The sequence below is a fragment of the Zonotrichia albicollis genome, chromosome 6, assembly GCF_047830755.1.
Source record: "Zonotrichia albicollis isolate bZonAlb1 chromosome 6, bZonAlb1.hap1, whole genome shotgun sequence".
Taxonomy (NCBI): Eukaryota; Metazoa; Chordata; class Aves; order Passeriformes; family Passerellidae; genus Zonotrichia; species Zonotrichia albicollis.
The window spans coordinates 16,822,728-16,850,229 of NC_133824.1; the positions used below are offsets into that span (position 1 = coordinate 16,822,728).

Sequence of the window (27,502 nt, forward strand, 5' to 3'; positions counted from 1 at the left end):
CCAGGGGGCGCTGGGCCGCGGGGGAGAGGCGGCGCTGGGCGGGAGCTCTGTGGTGACGCCGCACGCGGAAGCGGCGGCAGCGGCGGTGGCCCCGGGCGGGGCGGATGCAGAGCGAGGAGAGGTGATGAATATTCATGAAAAGCGCCCGCGGGGGCGGGTCTGGCCTGCCGGGCCGGGCCGGGCCGGTGAGGTCCGGAGGGCGCCGATGGCGGGGGGCAGCAGCAGCGCGGGGGGCGCCGGGGCCCGCGGGCGGTGAGGACGGAGCGGGCCGGGCCGGGGCGTGGCGGAGGGGAGCTGGGGTGGGACCCCCGAGCTCACTGCCACCCCCCGCTTCTCCCGCCGTTGCAGGGCTGGCTCCCGGCTGGACGGGCTGTTCCTGCGGCGGTTCCTGCGGCTCCTGGCCGTGCTCTTTCCCGGGTGGCCCTCCCCGAGCGTCCTCATGTTCCTGACGCTGCTCGGTGTCGCCTTGCTGGGTGAGCCCGGGTGGCGGGGATGGGAGACTGCACCCCACGTCTGCTCCCTGTGGTCCCCCACTTTGCCTTGTCACCGCCGTCCATCAATTCCTTCCCTTGCTTGCCTTTCTCCTCCAGAGCAGCTGGTTATTTACCAGGTCGGCGTCATCCCCAGCCAGTACTATGAGGTCCTAGGGAACAAGGACTTCTCCGGATTCAAAACATTGACTGCTGTTGCTGTGACTCTGATCATTGTGAACTCCACGGTAAGACCAGAGGCTCACATGTCTTGGGAGAGGAAGAGAAAGCTGCCCATGGCGCCTGGCATGATCTTGGTCAGAAAGGATTCAAGTCTGCCTCTGCCCATACTCTGGGTCACTAGTACAAACTGCTGGTTTTTATTTCATTTTGGAAAAATGTTTGTTCTCACTTATCTCTTCCCATCCATCTCTTTGCCCTTGTTCCAGCTAAAAAGTTTTGACCAGTTTATCTGCAACATGATGTATGTGAACTGGAGGAAGTCCCTCACTGAGTACCTCCACAGCTGCTACTTCCAAGGCCAGGTCTACTACAACCTGCTCGTGCTGCGTGAGGACATCGATAACCCGTAGGCTGCTGACAGCTTCTTTCAGTATCTTGCTTGGCTTCTCCTGGGCTGCTGTGCACCTTTTCCCGACTCCTCTTTGTCTCTGGGTAGGGGCTTGAGCCCTAGAAGCTTTTACCATCCAGGCACAAATCTAGGCACCCTCTTCTACCCTGGTGGGAGGTGATACCTATTGCTGGGAGTTCCTGTGACTGCCGGTTTTAGGGGCAGGATGTCTCAGCTGCAAGGAAAGTGGATGCCCATTGGAACAGGGCTCTATCTAGTGCTGCTATAAAACATGCTGTCTGCAAACTCAACCCTTGACACTGTGTGATGTTGCAAAGGTTGGAGTGAGCAGTGTCTCTCCTTTCTTTCACACCACCGGTACATTAGGACAGTCCCTGTTCTGTTTGAACTTCAAACACCAGGATCTGCAGCTGAGCACAGTTCAGTTGTATTTTTGTGATTTGATAACCCATGGGAGCCAAATCCAGGAAGGGCTTTGTTTTGCACTGTATGAGGGTTGCGTTTCCCTTTCCTGTTCCTAGGAAGGAAGTGTCAGTGGTGATTTGAAATATAAGAGGAGGAGCATTCAGTCTCCTTGTGGATCCCAGACCCACCCCCAAGAGGTCTCTCCAGCTTGCTTTGTGCACTGCCTACTGCAGGGCTGCTGATCTGCCTGGGCTGTGCTGCAAAGGTCGAATGCCCTTCCTCCCAGCTGCGTGTGGACCTTGGCCTTCCAGCTTGTCCTCGCACACAGGGCCCTGCTGTCATCGTTGCACACTGTGAGAAGCTAAAAGTCCTATGTTAGACACCATGTGAGAGGTGACAGAATCACAAAATACTCTTAGTTGGAGTGGACCCACATGGATCATTGAGTCCAACTCTTTAACTGCGTAGTCCACACAGGATTGAACCTGTGGCATTATTAGCACCATGCTTTAACCAGCTGAGCCAATCTCAGTGTAGAATCTCCCTGTTTCTTCCCCCTCCAGAATTTAAATTTGTTATTATTAAATACTAGCTGAAAAACAAGAAATCAAAGGGGAATGTTTTCCAGATAATGTGTTGTTATACCATTGTTTTGAGACTCCAAGCTCTCCTCTGCTGGAGTGGGCGCCTCTGATCTAGTGACTGCATTGGTGACATACCTCATGTTGATGGCAAGATGAGACCACGTCCAGGGAAAAAATTGCTGTCTTGCAGGGACTCCTAACTCTTGCTAATAGCAGAAACTTCAAGAAACTGAAGCAGCTTCTGCACTTCTGCTGCCTGGTGCTACTGGCTGCCTGTCCTTGCTCCTTCATTGCAGAGCAGGGTGGTTTGTGTGGCTGCTGCAAGAAAACATGCTGGGTATCTAAGGGGGAGCAGCAGTCAAGGAGAGAGGTTCAGCTTGGGTCAAACAGCTCCACATGTTGGGCAGTAGGTCATCATTATCAAGCTGATGCACTTCCAGCTTGCTGTTGTGTTTACTTCCAGTATCATTAAATGTTCATTTCTGATAGTGTTTTCAGTGGCATGGAGTTACAAGGAGAGGTTAAAAAAATGTGTTTGTCACCAGGGCATGCAACTGTTCCCAGGCAGTGCAGCACAGTGAAGCCAGAAGCTCCTGCATGGCTGTCTTTTTCTTTGGGGACACAAGTGGAAGCAAAGGACAGAGGCCCCTCACCACATGATTATTCTGCTCAGGTTTATTTTTAACTAGGGAACATGTCCACATTGTGCAGTGAAATGTAGGAGACAACTGGGTCAGTCTGCCCTGCAGCAAGAGACAGCTCTCACGGCCTTTGCAAACCAAATGTGTGGGATTACTGTGGAGTATATCTCATTACACCTTGCTTTTGCTCCAACTTTCAGTCTTACTGTTTAGTGTGGTTTTGGTGCCACGGCCAAAATTCTCTTCATCTTGCAATTCCTTGATGAGAGCTTTTTCCCTGTAACAGGTACTTAGAGAACAAACCAGAGCAAGAGAGACCTCCCATTATGCAGTGCAAACCAAACTGAGTGGTAAATGCATGAAGTCACCCTCTTTGAAGGAATGAAGAGTGGGTTCCTAGTGGCATACAAGCACTTACAGCACCTGCTAGGGCATTTGAGTTGATGCTTTTATGTATTTTCATTACATATTACTTAATAGCTTGTAAAAAGCAGTATCATTGGATGAGACTCTATCACAATTTAAGTTACAGTTTTGTGGGAATATTACAGTCTGAGGAGAAGGAAAAATGATGACTGAGAGGTCAGTCAGGGTGAGAGCTGCCCCAGAATTAAATCCATTGCTGTTCCAGAACTGCAAAAGTGTTTAAAGATGAGTGCCTTTGTGGCGGTATCTGCACTGAGACTATCCAAGAGTCCATCTTTGCTCTTCATTCTGAACTCCAGCATTACTTTATGGCCTTTCCACTGGAGCTTAGCACAGCAGACTGAAGCCTTCATCCATGTGCTCTGGACAGATGAGGTGCTGAGGAGTAAATACACTGAAATTATTCCTAGTTGTCCCAAGTGCAGCTCCTGCTCAGCAGTGGGATAGATAGGACTTGAGGGTTTGTCACCCATGTGCTGCTGCTAGTGAGGTGAGAAGGCTTGGTGTGCTGCTTCCTGCTCTTGTGGGCTGGGGTGGGTGGGAGCACTTCCTTCTTTGCAACAAAGGAACCAGAGGCACTCCATGCAGAGCCAAGGGATTTGCTCTTGTGAAAGGGTAGTTTTGATGGAGGTGTTTGCAAATATCCAATAGCTGGTGAAGGCCTGGCCTGTGCTCTAGCCTGTCCTGGTGGGTCTGATGGCATCTCAGTCCAGTACTGAAGGTTAGGGGGACACTCAGTAGTTTTTCATAGTATGGGGGTTGTTATAGGAGAGGAGTAAAGGACAATGATGCAGAGACCTTCAGCACAAGTGTTGAACAATGTTGTTGAAAGTGGAACAGAGGATAAATACAAGGAACAGGTTGAAAGCAATAGCAAGAGTTGTTCTTCCTGGGTGCCATGAAGGCCCTTGGGTGGGTCCTGCTGGGCCATGAAAATGGTGTCCTATGGGGAATCTGCAGATCCTTCCCAGGTAAGGTTGTGTGGGGAATCTGCAGATGCTTCCCAGGTAAGGTTGTTCACCTGCTGCCTGTCCCATGTTCATGCACTGAAACAGCCTGCTTTGTGCCCTGTTAGGGGTTTAGTACTGGCTCTTGCTTCTGGGCTGTAATGGTGCCAATGGCTCTTTGTGTTGAGCAGGGACCAGCGCATCAGCCAGGATGTGGAGAGGTTCTGCAGGCAGCTCAGCTCCATGGCCAGCAAGCTCGTCATCTCACCCTTCACACTGGCCTACTACACATACCAGTGCTTTCACAGGTAAGGATGGATCCTGGCCCTGCTTGCACACCTCTTTTCTGTGTTCTGTTTTTGGAGCCTGCTACCCACATTATAACTCCCCAAATGGATATTTGTACACATGGGTGAGTGGTCTCTGTACTCCAAAGAGAACTCTGCCTTGGGGATGCTGGGATGTGCAATGTTGGCCCCAAACTTCTGCTGTGAAAGCCAAGAGGGGTGCCAGCTGAGGGCTCTGATTGCTTGAGCCTAATGGTGCAGGAGTGTCCTTTTGCTTGGATTATTTGCTGACTTCTGTTTCTCCTCTGTAGCACAGGCTGGCTAGGCCCGGTGAGCATCTTTGGGTATTTCATCATTGGGACGATGATTAACAAAGTGTTGATGAGCCCAATTGTGTCTAAACTTGTGCAGCAGGAAAAACTGGAGGGAGATTTCAGGTGAGTCCCAGCAGAGCTGTGTTTTCACTGCTCCTTGGCAGTTCCTGTGAAAGCTGTTTTTTTGTCCCAGTTCAGGGCTGTGTATGTAGCTAATTCTCTTGTCTGTGACTTTCCCCACTCTCAGAGAAGGCTGCCTGTGCAATGATGCCTCAGAGTCAGTGTACTGAGCCCCTGCCAACCATTCACAGCCTTGTGTCATGGCAGGCAATGTCCTTGGTTCAGTCTCAACCAGTCTTTCCATATGCTCTGCAACTCCCCTCCTCCCCCTTGCTTGCAGGGTTGGCTGTGTGTGCAGCAGGGACTTTGTACCTTTCCCTGGGGTTCAAGACATCCAGGGACAACAGCAGAAGCTGTTGTGGCACAGGGAACCCAGCCCAGGGAAGTTGGCTGTGGTGATTTTGTATGGAGATGCTGGACTAGCAGCAAAGAGCCAAGCCCAAGGGCTAAGAAGATGTGCACAGAGAGCAGGATATCAAACAAATGTATCACTGAGCTGGCCCTGAATGATGGCACCTCATCGTAAGCCTTGGTCTCTGGTGCCTTTCTGAGCCTGTTGAATATTTCTGTCAAGAGATGCTTCAGATGACTGCTCTAACATGCAAGATAAGTTTCCTCTAGGAATGGTTTTGGCTACATAATTCACTGAGCATTTGTGCACAGTTAGGTTTTTTTGGTTGTACAGGTTCAAGCACATGCAGATTCGTGTCAACGCAGAACCAGCTGCTTTCTACAGGTTAGTAGTGTTAATTTATTTGTATCCTCAAGAGGATTGTCCCAGTTCAGAGCGTCCTTGTTGTGTTCACATGTCCCAAAGGAGCCCAAGTTCTGTTAATGCAGCTTTCTATCCCTTCCACTGCAGCATCATACAGCCCTGACACTCGGTTCTTTGCATTCTGTGCATCATCTGCAGAAATAATCCACAGCAACTGGAGACAGCTGTCTTTCCTTTGCTCCCTTCTAACATCCTCAGAGGCAGATACAGATTTGGTGCTGGCTTAGAGATCGTTAATGATGTTTTGTTTGGTCCTTACCTGGAAGATTGCGCAAAGTCTGATTGCATCTGGTTCTGCTGAGGACTTGTTGCATGTTGCTTCTGGTCCCATCCTGCTGCTGCTTGCCTGCATGTCTTCTGTGGGTGTGCTAGCTGCTCCTTGGCCACCTCAGCTCTGCTTTGCTTCTCTTGCTCAGTCTGTGTCCTCACCCTCCATATGCTGTACTGGCACTCTGAATTTGCTCAATGCCATTCACCCCAGACCTGAGCACACAATCAGGAGCCCAGCAGCACCTCCCCCATTTAGTGATGCCCTGAAGCCTGTTGAGCTGCTGCTTGGTTTACCAGGAAAAGAGGCATGAATTTGGTGTAGCTTGAGTTGGGGTGGCAGGAGGTTGTTGCTGCTCTCTTGTCATGAGTCTGCCTTTGCCCTATACATTGTGAAATTGCACTTCTTCCAGGAATAGTAGCACATGTCCTCACTCTGGTCTTCCCTGCCCATGATCTGTATTTGGCTCCTTCATGCTATATTGAGTGAGCATTTAAAGTGTTGTGGTGCTGTCCTCACTGTGGTTTCATTCAAAATCACTGATTTCATAACAACTTACATTGACAGGCATGAAACTCATTTAAATAACCAAAATCAGTCTTGGTTTGTACTGGCAAGTCTGAGTTATTTCTTTGCACTCTGATTCTTATTGGTTAACGATAATTTTTTGTAATGGAAAAGATACTGTAATTACATGCCCTTATTTAAGATGCAGTACTTTCCCTCACAATTTTGAATTTTTTTAAAAAATTCTGTTACTAAGTAGAAAATGGAAAGTGGATTATTCTACCAGAAAACAGAATGTTTTGGTTCAGTACAATGTTTTAGTAGAAAAGTGTCATTTTGTGTGAAACTAGAACTTAGCTGTGTTGCACAGAACCAGGCATTTTCATGGTATGCATCATAATTAAAAATAAAGGAATTTTTTAAAAGGTTGCATCCCTAGAATCCTGCAAGAGGAGGAACATACGGTGAGTGGCTGGTTTTGATTGCTCAACTTCTCTAGCTTGTGATCTTGTCCTCTTAAGACTGCCTAAACATTGCTTTGGTAAAGGAAGAAACAGAAGCAGAGCACTGCCACCTTTTTACTTCTTTTGTTACTAAGTCCTTGGCAAACTTGCTTTAAAAGTGAAGTGAATGGGAGGAAAAGAGAAAACCAATACAGCAATCTCTCCTCATCTGCAACAGAATAATAGCTCTAAAACAAAGGTCTCTGTTTCCTTTCTCACCTTTAATTCCTTGTATCCAAGCCTTTCTCCTTCCCTAATACATGGAAAGTAAAGACCACAGCTCAGTAGTTACCTGAGATGTTTTGTAAGGCAGTAAAGCCAAACTGAATTCTAACCAGGTGCATTTTTGAGAAGGAAAATGTATTTTTCCATGAACTGAGAATCTTTAGAAATGAGACCTCAAAAATCTTATTTTGGATGTTTTTGTGCTGCTTCTGGCCTTATCTTCTTGGGCCCTTGTTGCATAGATTGTGATGGGAGCATGGTTTGTGTAGTGGGCACAAGCCTGTGTTGGATGTCAGGGGCAATAGGTGCTATGGCAGCTGGGACACTGGAATGAGACGTGGAGTGCTCTCTGCATTTTGCCACCTGAGGGCAGCCCAGGCCTTGCAGAGCAGCAGCAGGAGCTGTCACACTTGCTTGAAGGTGGTTTAGGAGATGCCTCCTTGCTCCTGGCTCAGCCTGGCCACTGGAGTATCACCTCCAACTTGTGAGGTGGGAGACCTGATGGAGATAGCCCTGGGAAGGGGGAAGTTGTGGAGCTGGGGTACCCATACTGGGGGTAGCACTGCTCAGGACTTGCCTTTGTCCCATTCCTGTGGAGTGGGAAATGGGAAGAGGTGGGCTAAGGCTGCTGGCCATGCAGGCCATGGGAGCTGGTTATCACCCCCTGGACTCTCCTCTGCCCTCTCCTGTCTGGATCCAGCTGTGTAGCAGTGCCATGCCTCTTTTCCAGCCAGGCTGTATTTGGGAACTGTGTTTGACTTTGGGTGTACAGTGCTTTAGGCTGGAGCCTTCTGACAGTGTCTGGCCTGGCTTTACCTGCTCCTGCTGCAACAGCAGCCGCCATGGGCTCTGGGAGAGATTTGTAGGACTGCTTGCTTCAGCCAGAGTTCCTTGATGATACCCTTCAGGAACACAGTCCTGGCTGTTCAGTTCCTGGTCAATAAAGAGCTTGTTAGACAGAGGCAAAGGTGCCAGGCCCGTTCAAAGCTTCAGTTTTAAAGCCCAATGTCCTAGGATGCCTGGCATGTTGCAATGTTGCTTTTACAGGGCTGGGCGAGTGGAGCACATGCGCACAAACCGGCGGCTGCAGAGCCTGCTGAAGACCCAGAGAGAGCTGATAGGGAAGGAGCTGTGGCTATACAGTGAGTGGGCACACTGTGGGGGGGCAATGGGATGTGTGGTAACTCCATTCTGGTGGCCCACTCACTGGGAAACTCTATTGGTAGAGCAGTTGGGTGGGTGCTGTGTTTTCTTCTTCTGCCTTTTGCTGCTCTGTGAAAGCCCTGAGGGTGAACAGAGGGTGCCTCCTGCAGTGCTAAAGAGGAATCCTGTTGTGTAAAAACTCATAAAGAGGCAAAGTTGTGGAGGACCCAGAATCTGGCTTTTTTGTGGTGCAGGTGTTCACACGCCAAGAAAAGAGGGAAGGGCTTGAGCTTTGGGCACTCTATATGTTGTTGGGAGCTTGGAAACTTCTTTCCTATAGAACCTGTCCCTTAAGCATAGCTGTTCCCTGAAAATATTCCTTCTCCCTTTTTTACTGAGTTTTTTTCTTTAAATTATTCCTATAAAGACAACTCTTCCTGGTCTCAGCAGCACAGCAAGCTTCTGGGCAGTGTAATGAAGGGAGAACCCTGAACAGAAGTGTCTGTGGGAATTTGGAATCTTAAGTCTTTCTGCCTGTGTGCTCCCAAGACACACTTCATGGCAAACTGTCTCACCCCAGAGCTTCCTTTTTGCCCTTCCCTCCTGTTTACTGTGAATCAGTCAGGCCCCTGAAGCATAGCAACAAGCAGGCAAAGTGCCTTTTGCCCCACAGTAGTCCCTGAGCTGTGTGTCTGGATGATGATTCTCTGCTCAGGGGCCTGCCTCAAAGTGCTCTTTCCTTGACAAATGCATTTTCACCCTGGTGCTTGTGCTATCCTGCAAAATAGGTTTTTCTACTCTGGTTCATCATAAAGAGCCAAGGCAAGAACACGGTTCTTCCTCTGATGGGGCTCAGGGTCAGCACTTGGGCCTGGCTGGGACAGAAATTTCTACTGTAACTCACTGTCTTCTTTCAATGTGCTTGTGCCCAGTTGGGATCAACACCTTTGATTACCTGGGCAGCATCCTGAGCTACGTGGTCATTGCCATTCCCATCTTTTCTGGTGTCTACGGCGACCTGAGTCCAACAGAGCTCAGTGCCCTTGTCAGCAAGGTGAGCTAAGGGTAATCTCTGTGACCCCGTTGTGGAGGGTGAACAGGCACTGAGGATGGAGGTTTCATGTGGTGCTGGTGGCCCTGGGACTAGATAACCTGCAGCACTTGATCTTCAGATTAGACTGTCCCAGCTCACAGTGTTATGGAAACAGGAGCTGGTAGGTGATTAACTTGGGTGTGAGAACTGTCAAGGACAAATTTACATGTTTCCTGGCTCTGACCTCTGTGTCTAAAAAAACCCAGGAGGTCAGAAAGCCTCTGGTTTCCAGCAGTGCAGGTGGAGATGGGGCTGTGGATCTGGGTTATGCCCTGGGCTACTGCCTGTGGTGAGCCTTGCCCCCAGAGAGGCTGAGCTGGCTTGCATTCACCTTCCTGACCTGACTCTTTATGGATACTCAAAGCTGGCTTGTGATAGAGAATGCAGAGCTAAAAATAGCTAAGTGGGCACTGCAGGCTGAGACACCCTGCTCTGAGCCATATACGGTGCTGAGGCAGGGCTGGTGGTGTGAATCTGTGTGACTTGGGCAAGAATGCTGGGCCCTAGGCAGGCCATCAGGCACTCTGCAAACACCATCCCTGGGTGACAGGACATGTGTCTACGTGGCAGAAACTGCTGCACTGAGCAGGGAAGCCCCGCTTCTTTCAAAGTGTGGTCATCTTCACTCCCACCATCCTGTGTGACTTCACCACTCCTCATTCATCCTCCTGAGACAGCTGATGTGGCCAAATGTGTGGACTCCTTGGCTGCCTCCTTGCAGTCATGGAATAAGGGTCAGGGCCCCAGCTCAGCACTGACCCTTACTCTGCCATGTGATTTCTCCCCAGAATGCCTTTGTTTCCATCTACCTCATTGGCTGCTTCAGCCAGCTCATAGATCTCTCCAGCACTGTTACTGATGTAGCTGGCTACACACACAGGTGAGCTTATCTGTGAGCACATCTCTGGAGGAAAGGGCAGTGCAGAACAAGACTCTGCCCAGGTCTGTGATTAAAAAAAACCAAAAAACCTGTTGTTTGTGTGCAAGCATGGGCAAGTTTGGATATTGTGAGGAGGCTGCTGGAATTGTCCCTGGCTTTCATGCAACCTCTTGTGTGTCTAGGATTGGTGAACTGCAGGAGACCTTGCTGAGCCTTGGCAGAAAAGAAAATGGTAACTACTCAGAAGCCAAAACCAGCTGGGATTTGGACAGGTGAGTCACCTCTCAGCAACTGGCTGGCTTGCAGCTGCCAGAGTGTGGGGTTGCCATGGGAGGGAGGTGGCCCTTAATGTCACAGTCTGTTGTATGCTTTTGGTTGGAGCAGGCAGTGCTCACTGTCAGTTGTCATTCCTAGGGTGTGTGGGGCAGGGCTACTGTCACAGAGGCACAGGAGATCTAAGGTCCCTGATTTTTGCCAATCTCAGCATGCTCACTTACCCCCAGATCTCTCGTTCTTTGTCTTGGTGGTGGCCCAGCAGCCATTCTGGGGAGGACCCAGTGCCAAGGGACACAGCTTTCCTTCTGGAGCGAGTGACACTCTCAGTACCATCCTCTGGCAAGCTGCTCATCAAGGACTTGAGCCTCAGGATCTCACAAGGACAAAGTGTGATGATTGTGGGAAACACCGGCACAGGGAAGACCTCTCTCCTGAGGGTCCTCGGAGGGCTCTGGGAGAGCACACGGGGTGAGGACTGCTACTTGCCTCAGCCGCCTTCTTCTCAACCAAGGCTACCCTGAGTTTGCAAGGTGGCAGTGTGGGAGTTTGTGAGGCCAGTGCCACCATGTGATGGTGAATGTGTCAGTGATACACTGATTTGAGCCACCCATCTCTTGTCACAGTCTCTGGCTCTCATTGCTTTGCTCTGTGTTGCAAACACACACTTTTATGGGGTCTAGTTGGCTACTTCATGGGACAGGACTACAGGGGGCAGTGGGAAGTTTCTGCCTGATACTGCAGATATGATGAGTGTCTCTGTGCAGGGAGCATCAGGATGCTGACCTGCTTTGGCCCCCGAGGAGTGGTGTTCCTACCACAGAGGCCCTTCTTCACTGACGGAAGCCTGCGTGAGCAGGTGAGCCCAGGGTCTGTCTTTGCTCTGGCCTCCCAGCTGTGGCCATGCCCTGCAAACCCTGCAAGAGGGAGGATACCTGTGGGTGCTCCTTCCCTGGTGCCTCAGTTCATGTTACTGCATCTCTGATGCAGTATCCAGCTCCCTCTGACATGGTTTCTTTTGCTCTGTTAAACAGGTGATCTATCCCCTGAAGGAGATCTATCCACTTTCAGGTTTGTGAAAATCCATTACAGCAATTAACCAACACCGTGGTAGTGCCTCACTGTCCTGTACCCAGTGCAGCTTCTTCCCTGCTGTAACCCATCAGGAACATTCATCCATTTTGCTTGTGATGCTCTGGTGTTCCCTAGAAGATTAGTGTGTGTTAAGGTCAATTCTGTGTCCCCCTCCTTTTGTGAGAGAGCATACTCACTTGATAAGAACTTGCTCTCTTAGTATAATGAGGACAACCTGGCCATGTTCTTCCTGCTGTGCTAGACATGATATATGTTGCTGTTGGGATACATCTGATCTGTTTGGTACAGTCTGACTTTCAGCAAGCCATATTTGCCTTAATCTTATTTTCCATCCACCTCCATCTTTTACTTTTCCACTTTTTCAAAATGATGTCCCAGGGCTTTGCACATTGTTGTGGTCAGAATATATGGATCCCTTCCCTTCCTTCCCTCTTCTGAAGCCAGACCACACGTGGTCTGCTGTAGCTTGGGAGTCACAATCTTGCTGAGAATAACTACAGCCCTCAGCTACTGCTGTGGCTCTCCAGCACCTTCAGAGAGGTCCATGGCAGATGCACAGCCCTTCCTCTCAGCTTCTGTAGGTCCTAACTGTACCAGCTCAAGTGTATGTTCTGCTCCACAGCTGGCTCACCCTGAGGTATTTCTCTTCCACATAAAGTCCTTTTGCTGGCTCTTACCTGAGCCCTGTTCCTATGACTCCACTGCTTACAGTGTGCAGTCTCAGCTCTAAGACAGCAACTGGGCAGGGCCTTAGCAGTTGAAGCCTGGATCCTTGTGTTCTGGCTGTGGCCATGAACTGAGGCAAATCTCAGGTGTATCTGTGGAGCCCAGCTACCTCCTGGTATGCTGCTCACAGGCATGGTTAACACCTTCAAGGAGGGTCAGTCTTTGGGGCTATCTCTGCCAAAGCTCAGGATCTGGTATAACTAAGTGGTCAGGTCAACCACATTGAGCCTCAGGAGATACTTGAGTTCTTCCCTCCTGCCTCACCAACTCCTTCATGCAGCAGTGGCCCCAGCACACACTGCCTCTCCTTATGCTGCATGGCTTTCTCCTTAGGGTCTGCAGATGATGAGAGGATTGTGCGATTCCTGGAGCTGGCTGGGCTGGTGAGTCACTGGTAGCACTGCTGCCTTCTTTCCTGGTGCCACCAGTAAGGGAAGAAGGGATGATTTTTTGTGGCAGCACTGCATGATTGTGTGCTGAATTTATGTGGGGACATTGTCTGTGCCTGGGATACAACTGTCTATGGGACAGAAAGAGGAGGAGAAATATGGTACAACTTCAGCTCAGCTTGGGAAAGGGAGACGGGCAAAAAGCGGGTGGTTATGCTCAGGGCCAGAGGCTCATAGGGCTGGGGACTGTGTTCACAAAGTCTGCTGTGCTCTCTGTAGACTGATTTGCTGGCAAGGGCTGGAGGACTGGATGAACAGGTGGACTGGAACTGGTAAGGGAGCCCACTGTCTGTGTGTATTTGGGTGATTTCTGAGTGGGGAACACTTCTAAGCAGATGCACATTGCTGTTGGATTTATCTGTGTCTATCTGTGTTCTGTGAGATGTGGACACTATACGGGAGCAAAGCCTTCATGGCCCAAGCATCTATGCCAACAATCACCAGCTGTGGTGTTCTGCAGGCAGCTGACTGTTTACAGGGGTGCAGAGCCAGTCCCAGTATGGAGGGGGGCACAAGGGACACACAGGGACAGTTGTTTGCTGGTCTCCAATATCAGAAGCCTTAAGATTTTCAGCAAACAAGCTCTGTTTCTTGAGGAAGGTGTTGAATCTCAACCCTGCTGCAGGTATGACATCCTGTCCCCAGGGGAGATGCAGAGGCTCTCATTTGCACGGCTCTTCTACCTCCAGCCAAAATATGCAGGTGAGTGACTGACTACAAAAGAGGGGAGAAAAAAACCAAAGGCCTTTGGTGTATAGAGAAGCTGGTACAGACACAGCTCATGAAATCCCTTTTGTTCTAGGAACATGCTTTGTCTTGGCTGTTATTTTAGCAGCATAGCACACAGAGGATTCATTTGTGAAATGTGGAAATGTTTCATTATTTGTGCGGACAGTGGTAAATCAAGAGGCTGTACATAAGACATTTTCTTCTTGGGGAACTGGTGATTAATGTTCATGGTCCATGTCCAATGGCACCAGAAGAAGAACTCTGTCAGCCTGCTCACCAGTTGCTATGCAAAGAAGTGCGTGTATTGGGGAGTGTGGCAGCAGCTGTCATATCTGAAGCTCTCGAGCATCTGTACAGTTGTGGGGCAATATGGAAGATTTAGCCCTGATGTGGCAAAAGAAGACAAGGAGCAGTGGGACAAACAGTCCTGAGAGACCACAGAAGCATCTGTGATTGGCTAATGGGGCCAGTTCCTTAGGATCTGCTGGGGCTTGAGCTGTTGGAGGAGTTGCCATGAGGGCCAGGTTGGATGTGGGTGAACAGAGCCAGTTTCAGTAGCAGGTAGCTACGTGTAAGTACCTCTCTTTCCCCTGAAGCCCGTGACACAGCTAAGTGATGTCTGGGCAGAAGGAACCTGTGGATGGCAAACTAAAAGCTGGAGAGATCATTTGAATTTAGTATTTAGTATTTACCCTTAATAGTCAGGAAGGTGCCACCGGCCATCCTACCTGCTCCATGTAGGGTCTGTGCTGGAAGAGTACACTGACTGCTGTTCAGCCTGGCACTCTGGCACGTGGGCTGCCTGGAGAAGCTCATGTCTTGGCTTTTGCCATGATGGGGATGAGGCAGTGGTGGGCATCTGTTGAGAGGAATGAGGTGAACAGTGTGGTTTGGATGGATTCAAGTACTTGAGGGGAAAGACAGCTTTCCTAGTTGCCTAACACCAGCTGTGCCAGAGGAATACCAGAGTCCTTAGGTTTCTCCTCACTTGCCTTCTGCAGATGCTCTTGGTGAGCTCCAGTTAATATGTGAAATGTTCTTGGGTGTTGCTGTTCTTGCCTACAGGAGATGTCTGGTTGGGAGAGGATTTGTGGGGCTCATGGCTTTTCTTTCAGTGTTAGATGAAGCCACCAGTGCCTTGACAGAAGAGGTGGAGCATGAACTGTACCGTATGTGCCTTCAGCTGGGCATGACGCTGATCAGTGTGGGACACAGACCCAGCCTGGAAAAGGTGAGACAGGGAGGCAGTGCTCCATGCCTACCTCATGGTGCTGAGGTAGAGGGGGGTCTCTGGCAAGCAGAGGGGAGTGACTAAGCCTGGGGACCTCACTGGGGGTGGACCGTGCCCTTGCAGAGACATCCCTCAATGTGCTGTTGAATTGCAGTTCCACAGCTGGATTTTGAAACTTCATGGGGAGGGAAGATGGGAGCTCACTCGATGTGAGAAATTGAAGCGTCTCCCCTCTGAGGAAGGATACTGAAGAAGTTGCCCTTGTCTGGCCAGCCACAGAACCTGCACATGTGTGGAAGAGCTCTCAGTAGCAGACATGGAGCTGCCAAGCCAGCAGCTGTGTCAAACAGTGTAAGACCAGTTCTGGATTTTGCTGATGGACACAGAGTATGTCTGAACTCCAGAGTATGTCTGAACTCATGGTGTGGAGTTCTGCCAAGAGTAGACACAACCATGCCACCCTTCTCCCAACCTCATTCTGCCTCCCTGGCACTCACAAGAGAAAGGAGCTGAGCTCCTAGGCCGCCCTGAGAGAAGATGCTGCCTCATGGGTCTTGTAGAAACAACAGCCAGAGAAACCTCCACTTTGTCTGGATTACATTGGTGTGAGATTAGAATGCAACCTCCTTTTCTGCTCTCTGTGCCTTATGAGGAGCTCTGTCTTGGATACACAGCTCTGCAGAACAGATTTATGTACCTTGTGGCTCTGTCAAGAATTGAGTTTGCCAGCAGGAGACAAGGGCATGAGAATGCTACCACAGGGCATGTCTCTGCTCTCTTTGTAACACACGGCTACAGGTGAAAGGAACATTTTTGTATTAAAATCTGGGGCCTGTTTTCAAACTCTTTTTATGGAGAAGAGTCAATATTTGTTAACTGAACTGTTGCATGTTTTCTTTCTGGGGTTTGCTTTGGAGGAGATGCTTGTATATTGGCAGTGGTCCTGGACAAGACTATTGCAAAAGAGCAAAGCAGAGGTAGGAGTAGTATCCCATATCCAGGGTTGGACATCCTGCCTGCTGCTACCTCTGCAGCTACTGCAAGGCACAAGGAACCTCAAGAAGGGCTTTCTGCCCTCTGCTTTCATGGAATGAAATAGCTTATCTCCCCTTACTCTTTTGCCTGTGATGGGGCATGTTCTCTCCTTTGTCTACATGGGTGTATGGAGACAGGTTTTGAGGGTCTCTTGTGCTGTGGAGAGGTCACTTCAAGACTGCACTGGAGGTGTGATCTGAGAACTTACTGGTCACCGCTTGCTTAGTGGCTTTTCTGGATGTTTCCCTGGTTTTGCAGTGAAGGAGGAGGAGGTGGCTGCTGGCAGAGCCAAGCTAGTGGCCCTTCTGCTGTTCCACAAGGTGCTTGTGTCCCTCTATGATCTGCTGCACAGCCTCATGGTCATCCAGGGTGGTTAGGTCCCCAAGCTCACTGGCCTTGTCCTCCACAATTTTCCGAAGCACCCGACGCATAATCTTCCCTGAGCGTGTCTTGGGCAGCCGGTGTGTTACCTGTGATGGGGAGGAGCAGAGTCAAGGCAGAGAGAAAGGGCTCGGCCAATCTGCCAGTGTGCGTGTTAGACCAGTTTGCTTGTGTTACCTGAACATAATCTGGAGCTGCATACTTAGCAATCTTCTTTGAGATGAGCTCCTGCAGCTCAGCAGCAAGACTCTCCTGTGTGTAGTCACTGGCCTTCTCCTTCAGCACAACAAACACATAGGCTCCTGGCAGGAGGACCACCAGGTCACTGAGCACAGTGCATACCATGCCCCTGAGACCTGCCTGGACCTAGTGCCAGGAAAGCCCCTCACTGCTGGTAGCCTCAGGGGATGCTCTGTAGCCAAAAGCACGTGCTTTTGGCCACACAGAAGCATTGCTGCTGCCACCCTATGCTGCTGCCACCTGAGGCCAAGCCTAGCTGGTTGGTGAGCAGGTGCAGGTCGTGATGGATGTGCTGAGATCCCCGCTAACAAGCTGTATGGTGTGGACACAGCACTGCTACCGGTCCCACTTCCCACTGCAGTGCCATAGCCCCAGGAGATGTTTTGGGGCAGGAAATAAAGCATCTTACCTTCTCCCTTGATCTCATGTGGGTAGCCAATGACAGCAGACTCTGCCACTGCCACATGGTGATTCTGGAAGAGAACAGGGCAGGGCTTTGACTCAGTGCTTTTGGCAGGCTGGCTGCCTCCTGGAGCTGCCCTGACCTGACTTGGCTGCTAGAGCCCACAATAATGCAGGAGGGTAAGGAAGGACCTCAGATGGCCTCTGCCCTTTTTCCTTCCTGCCTCAGTAGGTCTGCAAGCACTGATCTTTTCCTCCTGTCCCTGAGTGCTTTAGTTTGGATGGCTTTACGTCCCACCCACATCTCTTACCACAACATTCTCCACCTCTGCAGTGCCCAGCCGGTGTCCACTGATGCTAATGATGTCATCCAGCCGTCCTGTTAGCTGGTAGTAGCCCTCACTGGTACGATACACACCATCCCCAGTGAAGAAAAATCCTGCAGTAGCCAGAACCATGCCATAGTCACTTGTTGGAGGGAGCATGTGAGCTGCTCAGCAGCTATACTCAGCTATATTTCCCTTCCTCCTCTCTGTTGGCTTCAAGGCCCATGTACTCTGCTTCTTCCTCAACTGCTCAGGGTAAATGCGCCCACCTTCCTTGTTAGTCTTCTGCCTGTGTTGGTCCTGCTCTATCATCAAGCTCCTGCCCTCATTCTGCATTGTAGTGGCTAATGCTGTGCCTGTCTCATCACCGTGTGCTGGGGGCACTTTGCTCCAGTGCAGGTGCCTGTGGTCTTGCTACTTCTCTTCACATTACATCAAGACAGACACACACTTCTGGGCTTGCTCAGTGCTCTGGGTGAGTCACAGAGGCTGACAGGGTTTGCAAGAGATGCAGGAAGAGGTCTGTGCTCAAGGGGACTGGGGGCAGAAGGACAAATCCACTGCCTTAAAACAGTGTGTGATCCAATTGGGAAGGTTGGTGAGGGGCAGTGCTGTGATATCAGACCTGGGGAGATGAAAGGCTCCAGGACTGTGGAGGGTCTCTGGAAGAACAAAGGAGCAATACCAGCTCTCCTGAATCCTGCCCCATACAGAAAGCCAGCAAGTGGAACCAACCATACCCAACCAAACATGTGCAAGTGTCTTGCCACATGTTTTCCTTACCTGGATAAGAAGTCAGGTAAGTTTTCAGAAATCTCTTGTGGTCATTGTAAATGGTTCGTGCCATACCAGGCCAGGCTTGTGAGATGCAAAGAGCTCCTGAGATGTCATTTTCCAGAAGGACATTTCCCTGTGAAATAGTTACCTTTTAGTAACCATGGCTGAAGATACTTGGGATGTTTAGGTACTGCCTGTTTAACAATGCTGTGATGGAAATCAGGGAGGGCAGTGAGGAGGGTCCTGTGTGCCTCACTTCAACAGGATAGGCTTAGTCTCTCCCACCACATGCCTGCAACAAAATGCCTCCCATGGTGGGATGCAAGGCCTCTCCAGGGAGACTGGCTGTCCCTGCCCAGCCCTGTCCTTCCTGGAAAGATGTGCCAGGGAGCCCAAACACAGCCTCTCTGGTCAGGACAGTGCAAGCTGGACAACAACTCAACTTCTGCACTAGCTGGAAAAACAGCTTCCCTGTTTGTCCCTTTCCAGTAAGGACGGTTGCTGTCTAGCAGAGATGAGCAGGAAAGAGATGCTTACAGATTTCCACTCCCACTGGCAAGTACACACAGCAAGCACCTGGGGGAAAGGGGGCTGAGCCAGCAGCTGGACTGCAGGTTATAAACATACCTTGTCATCCAAGAGGGAGGGGCTGATGCCAAAAAAGGGTCTCATAGCCATCCCTGGAAGGATTTCAGCTCCAGGATTAGAAGGACGGGGTGAGATACAGATGCCTCCTGTTTCTGAAAGAAAAGAAACTGTAAGGCTCATCAAAGTCAGGGATAAGAGGAATGCCAAGTAGCACTGCTTGGCCAACAGCATTTGTCCTGTCCCTTACTACATACTGCACAGGCTGGGGCTGGCTTTGCCAGAGAGCTGGGTTAAGCAACTTGGCAGAAGCATGATTATGCTCAGCAGGGATCTGTTGAGATGTACCCTCAAATCCCCATGTTTATCTAGGTTAGCTTTAAAGGCCATTTTTCTCTTGTATGTTTGGGTGTTCAAGGGCCCTTACAGCCTTGCTCATACAAGACTGTCAGCAACAACCACTATCACTTGGCCAGAAAAGCAGCAGGGAATCAATGCATCTCACCAGTTTGCCACCAAGTGTCCACTACTGGGCATCGTGTCTCGCCGACCACACGGAAGTACCATTCCCACGCCTCCTTGTTGATGGGTTCCCCCACTGCAAGGGGAAAAACAATGGGGCAGAGCAGAAATAGTGCAGCCTCCTGACTCTGGGGTCTCATGCTGCTACTCTTGGCAAACCCTCAGTCCAGAGCAGGTTTAAACAAAGCAGGTCCAAAGGGAAAAAAAACACAGTCCAGGGAACTTCTTTGTCTCAGCTAGCTAAAACTAACTAAAACAAAGGAGAGCTCTGTTTCACTGTGCATCTGCAGACAACAACAGTCCAGGAAGAAGAATGTGGAGGGGTGAGTGCAGTGTCTGAAAACAAACTGTGCGCTTCTTCTCTCCCCCCTTCACTCTCTGGAACAAGTCTTAAAGGTGCAAAACCTATTATTCAGTATAAACAGAACAAGACAATTGGGGATAAAAGCATTATATAGTCAGCCCAGGACATTGTGAAGAAGCACAATGTGATGCCCAGGGATTTGCTGCCCCAGCCCACTTTGCTGCACTTACCTGAGCCAAGCATTTTGAGAGAAGAGCGGTCGTACTTCTTCACCCATTCATTGCCGTACCTGAGGAGCAGGCGGATGGCCGTGGGTGCCCCATAGAACTGGTTAATTCTTAACCTCTCCACTGTTTCCCAGTAGCGGCCTGGAATGGAAACAGGGCCAGTAAGCATCCACACAGGTCCTCCCAGCCCAACACCAAGGCAGAGAAAGAAGAGGTGAGAGCAAAGGCTCTCCAGCAGCACCAGGACCCCAAGCCAAGTTAATTGTATGGTGGGAAGGATGGAAGCAGTTCAGGAGCAGCAGCCCCTTTTTCTTCACATCACCTAGCTCTGCTACCATTCCTTCTGCAGGGAAGGAGAGGGATTAACAGCTCCACCCCTGGAGAAGCAGCAGTGGCTTCCTAAGCAGAGGAAACGACTTTCCCTTGCAGCTCCCCTGAGTCACCTCACTCACCAGGGTTAGGGTAGACAGGAGTGCTCTCAAAAAGGACAGTGGTACCACCATTGCAGAGGGGGCCGTAGACCACGTACGTGTGTCCTGTGATCCAGCCAATGTCTGCCACACAGCCAAAGATGTCCCTGTCCTGGTAGTCGAACACGTACTGAGCAAGAAAAGAGAGGCAGTGAGGGTTTCACCTGGGCCTGCATTCCTGCAGGGGGCACAACAGGGAGCAGTGTACTCTCTGTCAGCCCTAAAATTACTGTGTTCTTCTGTCTTCCTACCACCCCTGCAGGGACACCTTCTTCCTGCAAAGAGTTTTTAAAAAAAATCAGAAAAAAATAAAATTAGTTAAATAAATTTGAAGTTAAATAAAAACCAAACCTGTGAAGATGCAGGAGACAGACACTTGAAAAAACCTCACGTACAAATTTGCTCTTTTCCAATGGTAAGAGATACAGCTTTTCTTTCCTTTTCTGGTATCTAGACAAGGCTGATCCAAGTATCCTGTAATACCCAGAACCTTCTGGGTAAGCAAGGTGCCTCTGTATTTGTGACCATGTGGAAGGAGAGGAGTCGTAGGCAAGGGCAAAGTGGTAGAGGACTCCATGAGCCTCCTGTAGGCGCTGCTGGACTCCAGATGGACAGTAAACACTCCAAACCCCCTGAGCTCAGCAAGGAGCCCAGCACAGGAGCAGTGAGGCAGCAAGAAGAGGGACCATGTGATGCCTTGGCCCAGAGCAACCCCAGCCTGCCCACAAGAGCTGGAATCTCTCCATCTCAGCTGGGTGAGTGCAGTGCTGTGCTTGAAGGCAGAAAGCAAAATAAGCTCTTCTTCCCACTGCCCCATTTATTCCTCAAGAGACCCTTGGCTGCAAGGCTGGAACATGAAGGAATGATGACTACACTGTGCAGGGCAGAGCTGAGTGCTGTCACATTGGCAGCGACACAACCAGCTTCTTAAAGCATTCTTCATTTACTCAGTGCCTGGAAAGCTTCCTAGGGGCTACTCTCCCACTAGCCTATCACTCCTTGCTGTCTCCTCTGATTTCTGTGGTTTCAGACCCCACTCTTTTCTTCCTGCAGCTCCCTGCTGACTTTCATCTGGGGACTCTGGGGCTTCAAGTGTTCAGAGGTGCCATGATGGAAGCTTCTCTTAGTTCTTCTGTCTCTTTTTAGTGGAGCAGTGAGTTATGGTAGCAGCAGTCAGCCCCATCCAGCTGAGGGATCTGAGTGTGCCAGCCCTGTGTCCAGGTTTTCAGTGCTCCTGGGAGCTAACATGGCCACACACTGCTCACCCCCTGCACTGCCATTCTGGAATGACAGCCCTGGCTCCTGCAAACCTCTGAGGGTCTTGAGAGGGTCACCCATCACACTGGGCACAGCTTAGTTCACAGGAAAGCCAAGGGCTCCCACGCCTCTGCACACCCCCAGGAGGTATGGCCTTCCGCACTCATGGCTAACAGAGAAGAACCGCCAGCCCTGAGCTTGCTTTGTCCCAGGGTGTGTGCTCTGAGGCACTACTGGAACTGCAGTCACACTCAGGAAGAGCCAGATCCAAAGCTAAGGGGCTGTTCAGGTAAGAGCTCCCTCTTACATGGAACCTCATATTATGTCACAGGAATGCTCCTTCCAACCATTCCTACAGCCAAAGGCGTCTCTGTGCTGGGCTCAGTGCACTTTTATCCAGTTCTAAGTTTGTTTTGGGCATGTGTTGTGGTTAAAGGCTTTCCTCTTCCCGAAGATGACCCACACTCTTCAGATACAGACTCTTTGTCATGAGGGCACTCACCAGCTTTTACAGGTACTGAACATGTGCTCCTCCCAGAAGCACTGCCTTTGACCTCCCACCTGAGCTGGGGTGGTTACACTTAGGAAAAGCCACAGTTTCTAGGAACCAACTGTCTTTTTCCTCCTAACCCAGTAATATAAAATTACTCTTGCAAGGCTGAGTATCCTATCTAATAGCTCTGTTTAGGACAGTGTAGGACAATGAAAGAAGAAAGCCAAGAAGGTAGCTCAGAGCTCAGTATGTATTTGGGAGACCCTGCTATGGAGCACTACCTGTAGCCAGATGTGGTCTGCTGGGGCTTGGAGGGCTTCCCAGAGGCTTTGCACTGGATAAAGTTGAGCTTGTAATGCAACAAGGGGCATGTGTCTTCCATGCACTGCCTATGAACTGCTGGCTCATGAGCACTTTGTGGCTGGGATCCATTACCTTGTGTGTGAGAGCAGCAAACAGCAAGTAACCGGCCTGGGAATGAACCAAGCCCTTGGGTTTGCCAGTGCTGCCTGATGTGTAGAGAAGAAACAACATGTCTTCACTGTCCATGACAGCAGGCTCACAGTATGCATCCTCCTTCATCATCTCCTGCAGGAAAGAGCACAGCAGTTCTCTCAGGGTCTCACAGCCTCCCTTGTGTCATCCCCACACCTGCTTGTGCATCTCTTCGTAGGGAGCACCCTGCTCCCTACAAACATCTTTCAGAAGAAATGCATGGCAGGGGTTCACCTGTTCAGAAGTTGTGCTCCGTGCTGGCAGCCTAGCCACCCTGTGTGCTATGGATAATTGGCACATGCCAAGTCAGCCAGCAGACCCGTGTGTGACAGTGTAGTGGCAGTCAAAGGCTCAATTTACAAAGCAGCAGCCCATGTCTCATGTGTTTCTAGGCCCCTGTCCACCTTCCTATGTGCTCTGGCTTGCACTGCCTGCCCCTGGCATACAGGGCTGGTAGTGTGGGAAGACACACCAGTGGCCATTCTAATGGTTACTGGGACTGTCCTGAACTTGTGTGCAGCTCTGACTGCCATTGCTGCTATGGGACAATGTCCCCAAATTCTGTTAATGCCAGCAAAACTGCCATGGCCAGGTGAAATCCTCTCCACCCAGTGTCCCTGCACCCAGAGCAAGCACTTTGCCCAGGAGAAGTGGCAGAATGGCTGGGCAGCCTCTCACCTCCTCCAGGGGCACATCTAGAGCTGTCATGGGAACCTTGCTGGTGGTCCTCATGGAAACCAGAACCCGTTTCACTCCAGTGCACTGCTTCACAGCCTGGTCCACTGTCTTCTTCAGCTCAATAATCTTGTCACCTCTTAGCCCCTGGTTCACTGTAATCACTGTCTCTGACTGGGCTGCAGGAGACAGAAGAGCCACATAAGCAACCCTGCCCCTCTCACCAGTCACAGAGCAGTTTGGCTCTGCCATGACCTTTCACCTCTCTGTATCCCTGCCCTTAGTACTCATGTCTTCACTTAACAAATACAGCAGCTTTGCATCTTGGTTTTCCATTCATTTCTGCTTGTGTTGCATCCCCTTACAGGAGACATTGTATCCCAGTCCTTGAGTCCCATGGATGAAAGAGAAAACCTGTTCACCCCATGGGCTGGAATGTATTTAGTGAGCTCATGCCATTTATTGGGCTGCTAGTACTTGCTCCACAACTATACATTATGTCAGGATACTCTCAGAGAGCCCAGGGAGGCTAACTCAGAAAACCTTTGCCATCCCCACAACCCTGAGCCCTCTGAGCAGCTGAACCAACAAGCTCAGCACTGTCCCCCACAGGAAATATGTCACTGTTCCCCATTGCCTCTTACCATCCCTGATCCTGTCAGCCAGAGACTCTGCACTGAAGCCAGCAAACACCACAGTGTGCACGGCCCCGATGCGGGCACAAGCCAGCATGCTGGCCACTGCCAGTGGGCACGGGGGCATGTAGATTGTCACCCTGTCACCCTGCTTCACCCCTTGCCGTTTCAGGGTATTTCCCAGGCGGCACGTCAGCTCCAGCAGCTCCCTGCCCAAAGAAGCAATGGCACTGTTAGAGGCTTTCCTGCAGATCCTACCTGCATGCATAAAGAGTCACAAGGACATAGCTTATATCCCTACATACCCTAACCCTCCGCACTCTGGAAAACCATGGGAGAGCTGCAAAAATCAGTGGGAAGAAAAGAAGAGAGTCTCTAACATAGACTGCTATTTATGGAAAAGACATAAATTAGAATGATTTCTGTACAACAACAGCCACTGGCAATTCCCCTGGCTCAGCAAACCCACAACACCTCAGCTGACTTTCCCAATGACAGCCTCCACATTTCTTACCAACCTGCACAACCAGTGTGACACTACCCTGCACATCTGGAGGTTACATGTGAGAAGTTAGATATCTTTCCCCAAAACAGAGTCCCATGCTTAACTAAAGCTGAGGTCAAGCAAGAACAGCAGCTGTAGGAAAGCAGTGAGCAGAAAGATGCCTCTCTCAAGAAGCATCCCTCCCAGAAACCACAGCTTGGCTGTCAGTGAGTCATATTATGGAAGGGCTCTCCATGCATAGGGATTGGCAGGAGTCACTGGCCATATTTGTTGTGTGAGGCCTGAAGTCAGAGAGGACAGAGGGACTTGTTTGGTGTGCAGAAGAATTTAAGTAAATTCTGTGGCAGTGACTCAGAGAGCAGGCAATTTAAGCTGGAAGGTGGGAGGCCCCAGACCAACCTAGCAGGGCTGGACAGGCAGGCACCCCAGAGAGCCAAATCCAGCAGCGCTGCTGACATGAGGACGAGTGTGGGATTTCTCAATGCACTGGCAGCTGTGAACTTGCCTTCCTTGCAGACCACTTACCCAGAAGTTTAGATAACAGGAACCTTGGTGAGAAGGCACACATGTGACTTTCCTGTGTGTCTTACCTACAAGCATTGCAGGGCTGCCCCAAGGGGCTTATATCTGCCTCCCCAGCTGGGCAGGGACTCCTCAGGGCCCAGGAGATTTCATCAGGGCTGAAGTTTCAGACCAGCAAAAGCAAGCCAACAGCTGCCATAGTCTGAATCTGTGTGAAGGGATGCTGCATTCCCTCACATCAGCAGCTCTGACAGACATCAGCAGATCAGGCCTGTGCAGTGTTCATGCATGCTACCACATGCCTCTGATATGTTGAGAGGTGATTACTGACCTGTACGTCACCCGTACCTCCTGTCCAGGTTCATCCTTCTCCCAGATTAAAGCCACTTTGTCTGGGGCTACATGGACATGACGGTCCAGACAATTCACTGGAAAGGAAAACCCAGTATAATTGATAGGGCAATACTCAGTGCCTCTTACCTCTCATAAAGCCAGCACTGCCTGTCCCATTTTCAGGTCAAAGTCAGGGCTGTGTGTGAGTCTTCTCAGCATTAGCCTTGGGCAACCCTGTGGATAGCAGCCAGGAGATTACAAGCACCACCCCAAGCCTGTTATGCTCCTCACCAGTCCAATACCTGCCAATCCCCACTGTCAGCTTCCTCCTTACCTGTGACCTCATGCAGTCCAGAGCAGAAAACTCCTGAAGTCCCTTTGGAGGCCACATCCCAGTGCCCTCAGAGTGCGACAAACATTAACTAAGCTGCCGCTCCACCCAGCACTGCCTTGCAGCTGCCTCCGGGGTGAACCAGGGCAGTTTTTAGTGGTGGTGCTCCTAAATAACAAATGTAGGACAAAGGGAAGCTCTGCACTGGAAGGCTGCAGAGTGCATTCATCCAAGATGGAAAAGAGCCAGGGTAAATACAGAGTGCACAGCTCCTGGCTTTCCAGGGACATTGTAAACTGAGGCTTTGGCTGCAGATCTTTCATGTAGTTTCCCACATTGCTGGCAGCTGCAGTTTCCTCAGAAGCCTTGTTCCACTCTCTGTTTTCCTTAAACCTGCTAAAGTCATGGGATGATGCAGCAGCCCCAGTTTGCACACCAAGTTTTTTCTCCTGACCTTTTGTAGTTTTCCAGGAGAGAAAGAAATGCATATAAAAGGAGAAAAAGTAAGATGTCAAATCCCAAAGGCAAATAACTCCTGCTCTTGTTCCCAAATAGATTACATAAGATCTGATTTTCTCAGAGGTCTGTCTTGTATTTTGAACACAGGGACCAACAGCACTGTGAGCAGGACACAGTGTCACCACCCTGTGTCTTATTCTGACAGACACCCTAAGCCAATAGCCCCAGTGCACAGAAGAGGCTCCCACTACAGTGGTGACAGTATGGCTCATTTCTCCTGTATTTTGCCTTCGACAGACACATCTTGTCTCTTCTGAGCAGGAATGACCTAGAGCAACCCTGCCTGCTGAATGCACAGGGTTTCAGGCTTAATGCCTATGGTCCTGCAGGACAGAGCTACTGCACTGCAGTGGGATCCACAGGGGCCGAGGGAGAGCAACCCAGCTCCCAGCACACACCAATCCAGCTGTGACCTCTCCAATGAAACCCAGCTGCTTCCTTAGGGTTAGCCACACCTTACATTACAGCCACTGCAGGACAACTGGAGCTTTTGGGGATCCCCCTCTCTCCAGACCTTTAACTCTGTGCTCTGCTGATACATTCCCAGGGTTGAAGTCACACACATGGAAGCACCTGCAAGCACTTGTTATGATCCCTTGTCCATCTCCTTCCTTACCTGTCACATTCAGCTGCCCCCCCAGGAACCAGGAGATTCTGCCCTGGCACAAGTCACAGTCCTGGACAGAGTGGAAGGGGGTGATCCAGGTGAGCCGGCTCCTTCCCAGTGCTCCCCAGAAGATGTCACTCTGCTCCACTGACACCTTGTACAAATCCTGGTGGTCCTTGGGTCTGGGGAAGGCAACAGCTTCAGGCATGTAGGCAGTGAGAGGCCCGTGGCTCCAGGGTCTGGCAGCCACCAGCCCAGAAGGGCATCTGGGAGCCTGAGAAAGAGCTTTGAAGCAGCAGGTCCTGGCCAGCAGCCTGGCCATCACTGCAGGTATCTGCCTCTCACTGAGGAGATGGATACCTGCAGCCCTCACAGCTGCTCAGCACACCTGGCCCAGGCAAGGCTCAGGCCTCTGTGCAAGGTGGGGCCACGTGGTCCTGACTGGACACAAAGCAGCTCTCTCACACAGGGAGCCCGGGCACCTCTTCTGCCCTGCCTTGTTCCTCTCCTCCTCTCTTCCACAGCACTATGGGAAAAAAGAAATTCAATCACTGTAAGGGAGGAGAGACTGTAGAAATATTTGACTGAAAATAACCTTCATGCTAATCTGAGTCCTGACAGCAGTTCTTGAACAGGAGCCAGGTTAAACGTGTGCCTGGACTCTCCTCAGGGGCCGAGGTGCCTGGGCCAGACTCCAAGAGCCTGCTCCTTCTCTCCTAGGGCTGCACTGCATCCCCAGAGCCATCTGTTTCATCCCCACTTGCCTCCCTCACACCTCCATCTATTCATCACCATCCCCTCCCTTGCCTCTGCATCCCCCTGTGCTCTGCTGGCCACAAAGGCACCTTGGGGCAGGTTCCTGTTAATCTTAGGGCCACTCCCATGGTAGTCATGAGTGACAGCCAGAATTAATGCCCATTTCTGGCACAGCACTAGGCTGTGGTGGGCCAGGGAAGGTTTTTCTCACCTAGCTGTCAGCTGCAGGAGAGGAATATTGCATCCCATCCCACAGACCTTGCTGGGTGGCTGTCAGAACTGTCCCTCTGGCAGGTTGGGCTGGGCTCTCTGCCTCCTCCCAGCCACTACAGACTGGCTGTACCACCCACCAGCTGGAGCATTCAATTAGGCCATGGTGGAGCAGCTGGGGGTGGTTTGACATGAAGTATTGCAGCCCATCT

The 27,502-nt window shown here is 50.6% G+C and overlaps 2 protein-coding genes across 11 annotated transcripts; one reads left to right on the forward strand and one right to left on the reverse strand.

The window, feature by feature from the left end:
• Positions 1-15,531, forward strand: ABCD4 (ATP binding cassette subfamily D member 4). 10 transcript variants are annotated; one of them, XM_014267017.3, is made up of 19 exons: positions 1-121; positions 349-473; positions 591-718; positions 920-1,059; positions 4,257-4,373; positions 4,664-4,789; positions 5,472-5,522; positions 8,112-8,206; positions 9,140-9,261; positions 10,089-10,180; positions 10,363-10,452; positions 10,716-10,924; positions 11,221-11,312; positions 11,488-11,524; positions 12,608-12,657; positions 12,943-12,995; positions 13,349-13,425; positions 14,568-14,683; positions 14,838-15,531. In XM_014267017.3, the coding sequence occupies exons 1-19, from the start codon at positions 105-107 to the stop codon at positions 14,931-14,933; spliced, it is 1,833 nt and encodes a 610-aa protein (XP_014122492.2). In that variant the 5' UTR covers positions 1-104; the 3' UTR covers positions 14,934-15,531. The 10 variants fall into 10 exon arrangements, 9 of the variants coding, with proteins under 9 accessions (XP_014122492.2, XP_074398730.1, XP_074398727.1 ...); XM_074542629.1 differs by having other exon boundaries at positions 55-185; XR_012580730.1 differs by having other exon boundaries at positions 64-190; positions 13,526-14,683; positions 14,838-14,871.
• LOC102070577 (acetyl-coenzyme A synthetase 2-like, mitochondrial) lies at positions 15,067-26,652 on the reverse strand. The gene is made up of 14 exons (XM_005479805.4): positions 26,334-26,652; positions 24,866-24,962; positions 23,517-23,716; positions 22,876-23,051; positions 22,138-22,290; positions 19,935-20,082; positions 19,486-19,623; positions 18,935-19,027; positions 18,472-18,584; positions 17,851-17,977; positions 17,053-17,180; positions 16,749-16,812; positions 16,277-16,401; positions 15,067-16,188 (listed from the first exon to the last, which is right to left on the reverse strand). The coding sequence occupies exons 1-14, from the start codon at positions 26,644-26,646 to the stop codon at positions 16,012-16,014; spliced, it is 2,052 nt and encodes a 683-aa protein (XP_005479862.2). The 5' UTR covers positions 26,647-26,652; the 3' UTR covers positions 15,067-16,011.
• Between the last annotated feature and the right edge of the window lie 850 nt (positions 26,653-27,502).

Excerpts from the sequence above, each read along its gene's own strand:
- ABCD4 (XM_074542626.1), top strand. The coding sequence starts at position 135 with ATGAAAAGCGCCCGCGGGGGCGGGTCTGGCCTGCCGGGCCGGGCCGGG. Across the intron at positions 4,790-5,471 it reads AAACTGGAGGGAGATTTCAG|GTTCAAGCACATGCAGATTC; the intron begins GTGAGTCCCAGC and ends TTGGTTGTACAG. Across the intron at positions 10,925-11,220 it reads GCTCTGGGAGAGCACACGGG|GGAGCATCAGGATGCTGACC; the intron begins GTGAGGACTGCT and ends GTCTCTGTGCAG.
- LOC102070577 (XM_005479805.4), bottom strand. The coding sequence starts at position 26,646 with ATGGCCAGGCTGCTGGCCAGGACCTGCTGCTTCAAAGCTCTTTCTCAG. Across the intron at positions 18,585-18,934 it reads GGACACTTGGTGGCAAACTG|AAACAGGAGGCATCTGTATC; the intron begins GTGAGATGCATT and ends CTTTTCTTTCAG. Across the intron at positions 16,813-17,052 it reads CAGAGGTGGAGAATGTTGTG|AATCACCATGTGGCAGTGGC; the intron begins GTAAGAGATGTG and ends GTTCTCTTCCAG.